The sequence below is a fragment of the Bubalus bubalis genome, chromosome 2 (assembly GCF_019923935.1).
Source record: "Bubalus bubalis isolate 160015118507 breed Murrah chromosome 2, NDDB_SH_1, whole genome shotgun sequence".
NCBI lineage: Eukaryota > Metazoa > Chordata > Mammalia > Artiodactyla > Bovidae > Bubalus > Bubalus bubalis.
In genome coordinates, this window is record NC_059158.1 from 41,233,607 (window position 1) to 41,237,387 (window position 3,781).

General features: G+C 46.4%; 1 protein-coding gene across 1 annotated transcript; it reads right to left on the minus strand.

Moving 5' to 3' along the window:
• Nucleotides 1-2,140: 2,140 nt before the first annotated feature.
• Nucleotides 2,141-3,563, minus strand: LOC102411796 (BLOC-1-related complex subunit 8). Its single transcript, XM_044930673.1, has one exon. It carries the CDS (start codon nucleotides 2,808-2,810, stop codon nucleotides 2,502-2,504), a length of 309 nt encoding a protein of 102 aa, XP_044786608.1. The 5' UTR covers nucleotides 2,811-3,563; the 3' UTR covers nucleotides 2,141-2,501.
• Nucleotides 3,564-3,781: the final 218 nt, after the last annotated feature.

Consider the following 3,781-nt stretch of genomic DNA (forward strand, 5'->3'; position numbering starts at 1 on the left):
TACATATTCAAAGAGAAAGTGATGAAGGAAATGTGGTAAAATGTTAACATTTAAGGACTGTTGGTGAAGGCTCTATGGGAATGATTCTACTATTTTTGTAGCTTTTCTGTATGTCTGAAATGATTTCAAAACAAAAAGTTTCCAAGATGAATAAACTTAAGTTCTAAAAAAATACATACTCTCACAACCAACCATCATTTTCACTCCCTTCTTACTGCTGAAAAATTGGCACTCAGAGTTTCCATGGCATTATTGAGCTAAATAAAAATTCATTTTTAATACAACAAAAATCTGTTCACAATTTTATTCTTGTAATTTTTGTTGGCACATAGTTGATTTACAATGCTGTGTTAGTTTCAGGTGTATAGCGAAGCGATTCCGTTATACAGATATGCATATCCTCTCTCTCTTTTTTTTTTAGACTTTTTTTCCCATATAGGCTATTGCAGAGGATTGAGTAGAGTTCCCTACACTATACAACAGGTTCTTACTACTGGTAATTTCATATATGGTAGTGTGTATATGTCAATTTCAATCTCCCAATTTATCCCACCCCTGACCCCTGGTAACCATGTTTTTTTCTATATCTATGACCCTACTTCTATTTTGTAAATAAGGCTTTTTGTATTCATTTTTTTTAGAGTCCACATAGTATGCAATATATTTGTTTTTCTGTGTCTGACTTACTTCACTCAGTATGACAATCTCTAGGTTCACCCACGTTGCCGCAGATGGCATTATTTTGTCTTTTTGTGGCTGAGTCATAGTCCATTGTATATATGCACCGTATCTATCTGCTGCCAGACGTTTAGGTTGCTCCCCTGTTCTGGCTTTTTTAAATAGTGCTGCAGTGAGCCCTGGGGTGCGTGTATCTTTTTGATTTATGGTTTTCTCTGGTCAGTGCTGAGGAGTGGGATTGGTGAGTTACATGGTGGTTCTATTTTTAGTTTTTTAAGGGCCCTTCATACTGTTCTCTGTAGTAACTGGACCAATTAACATTCCCACCAATAGTGAGGAGGGTTCCCTTTTCTCCACACTCTCTCCAGCATTTACTGTTTGTAGACTTTTTTTGATGATGGCTATTATGGCCTGTGTCAACAAATATTTATTGAATGTCTAATATGAGCCAGCACTGAGAATACAAAAGTGAAAAAATAAGGAAAATCCATATACAATATAATATCTGATAGCCATAAGTGGTATGAAGAGAAGTAAAGCAGAGTGAAGGGATTGAATAGTGGGAGGTATATTTTAGATGGCGTGGCGGGGTGGCGGTCAGGAGAAGTCTGTCCAAGGAGCTGATACTGGGATAGAGTATGTGAGGAAGAAGTTTTGGAAGAAGCATGTTCAGGGAGAGGAAACAGGGAGTACAAAGGCCCTGAGGCAAGAACTTGCTTTGTGTACATGAGGAGCAGTGAGGAAACCGTTGTGGTTGAAGCAGGTTGTGGAGGGCAGAGTGAGATGAGGCCAGAGGTGCGACCTGTAGACCCTGTAAGGACACGGCTTTTTATTGTGAGACAGAAGCCACTTGGAGGATGACAAGATCCTGTGTGGGTTTTATTTAATTTTTTTTTTCAATTTTGGCAAATGCAGTGATTTTAGGGACTCATGAAACTGAAGAATTAAGATTTTTCTGTGTTAGGTACAGCTAGATCCAAGGTCCCAGGCTGGATGTTCTTAGGTTCCACGTTCCATCTGCTGAGCTTACCAACTCGAGAAAGAAGATGGTACTTTTTGTACTTTTCCAGAAAATCTTCAGGGAAGACCTCTCGTTGGATCACGTGCCCATCTCAAACCAAGCACTGTGACCTGGGAGATGGGGTGCTCTGATTAGTCAGGCCAGGGTCCCACATCTACCCCTGGGGTCAGGGTGTCTTCTCTATATGGCCTGAGTGGGGTGGGCATTTCTGCTTGAGGTAGAACACAGTCCAGGCAGGAAATTACACAAATGTCTGCCTCAGCCTGTAGAGAAGGCTCCAGTCCACGCTTTCTTGTCTAGATGGAGAAAGGTAGGACCAGAGAGGGTGAGAGCCAGGCCCCACGTCACACAGCAAGTCAGAGGCAGGGCTGGGGCCACATTAGACCAGGGTCTGCTCTCCCCTAGCTGTGTGACCTGCACAAATGATACCACCTCTCAGAGCCTCTCTTCTCCCATCTGTATTTGGGGTGACATCTCCCTTACAGGGCTGTCTGAGGATGAAAGATGACCACTGTGAAGTACCCGGCACAGAGCTGGACACACAGCAGGTGCGTGGTCGTGGCAGCAGTTATTGGTCCGAGGGGCCATGGCCATGTCCAGGGCCAGTGAGGGGCGGGTAAGAATCCAAGGGCAGCAAAGTCTCGTCTCAGAACGTTCATGGCTGGCCCAGAGGCAGGAGGGATGCGCTGGCCACACTTGCTTGGTCTTCGGTCCCTGCCAAGTCCCATAAGGTTGTGTCAAAGAGTCCAGCTTTGGTCAGGCTGGTCAGAGGGGCCAAAGCACCTCCAAGTCTCTTCCGGGATCAGGCTGAGGAGGGTGGGAGTGGTTCCTCGGGGCTGTGGCCCTGGGCCGTGGCGTTCACGTGGTCCCGGATGCTGATGGCCTGTTTGAGGAGACCCTCCACGCTGCGGAAGTAGACCCTGCTGTCGACAAGGTTCTTCAGGGCACTGCAGGCGTACTCCACGGTGTAAATGGCTCCCTGGCTCTGCTCCTCCCACCGCTGCATGTCAGCCTTATGCTGGGCCAACTCAGGCAGAGAGCGGCGCACATGCTCCTGCAGCCGGTACAGGGCCTGTGTGGGTTTTAAAAGGATCCTTGTGGCTGCTTTCATTGTGGAGAATAAACTGTGTTACACAGAGGCAGAACGAAGCAGGAGACCAACGAGGAGGCTGCTACAATAATCCAGACAAGTGATGGCTGGAAGCAGGGGGGCAGCCACAAGTAACGAGGAGAGGCGACTGGACTCTGGATATATTCTGGAAGGAGGGCCAGCGTGCTTGCTTCTGCATTTGGGCAATTGCAGGAGATCTGGGACCTTTTTCTCTCCAGCAAGGGACTCTCCCCACTTCTCTGAGAGTAGAGTGAGTTTGGATTTTTAAGATCAAGTCCTCAGGATCTCAAGGCATCCCAAGTCCATTTTCCCCCACCCCCACCACCCCACCGGCCAACAATGGAAACAAAAGGATACAGAGACAGCAGGGGGAGGTCCAGCTATCTCTGATGGAGCCCCTGTCACAGAGTCGAATCTGTAGGTGGTGAGAGCTCAGCCTGGCCTCCCCCTCACACCAGCCCCAGGGGAGGAACCTGCCCGTGAGACAGCTAGCAGGAAGACATAGCTTGATGCTAGGGGAAAAATTAGATGCAGGCCTCTTGGGACACAGTAGAGCTAACTTGAAAATGCAACGTCACTAGACGGAGCTCGGAAATTTTACAAAATTTTACAAAAACGGAATGAAGGAACGAGGATCAAAGACAGTGAGATGGTTTTGTGAATGCAAAATTCTACGCTTACTAATTTTCTTTTAAAAAAATTTTTATAAGGTGAAAGTGAAAGTTAAGTCGCTCAGTCAGTATCCGACTCTTTGCGGCCCCATGGACTGTAGCCTACCAGGCTTCTCCGTCCATGGGATTTTCCAGGCAAGAATACTAGAGTGGGTTACCATTTCCTTCTCCAGGAGATCTTCCCGACCCAGGGATTGAACCTGGGTCTACTGCATTGTAGGCAGATGCTCTACCATCTGAACCACCAGGGAACTGTTTATTGATTGATTAATTGATTGATTTTCATGTATATTTTTTTAG

Bases quoted from the DNA above. Each gene is read 5' to 3' on its own strand.
- LOC102411796 (XM_044930673.1), bottom strand. From the start codon at position 2,810: ATGAAAGCAGCCACAAGGATCCTTTTAAAACCCACACAGGCCCTGTAC.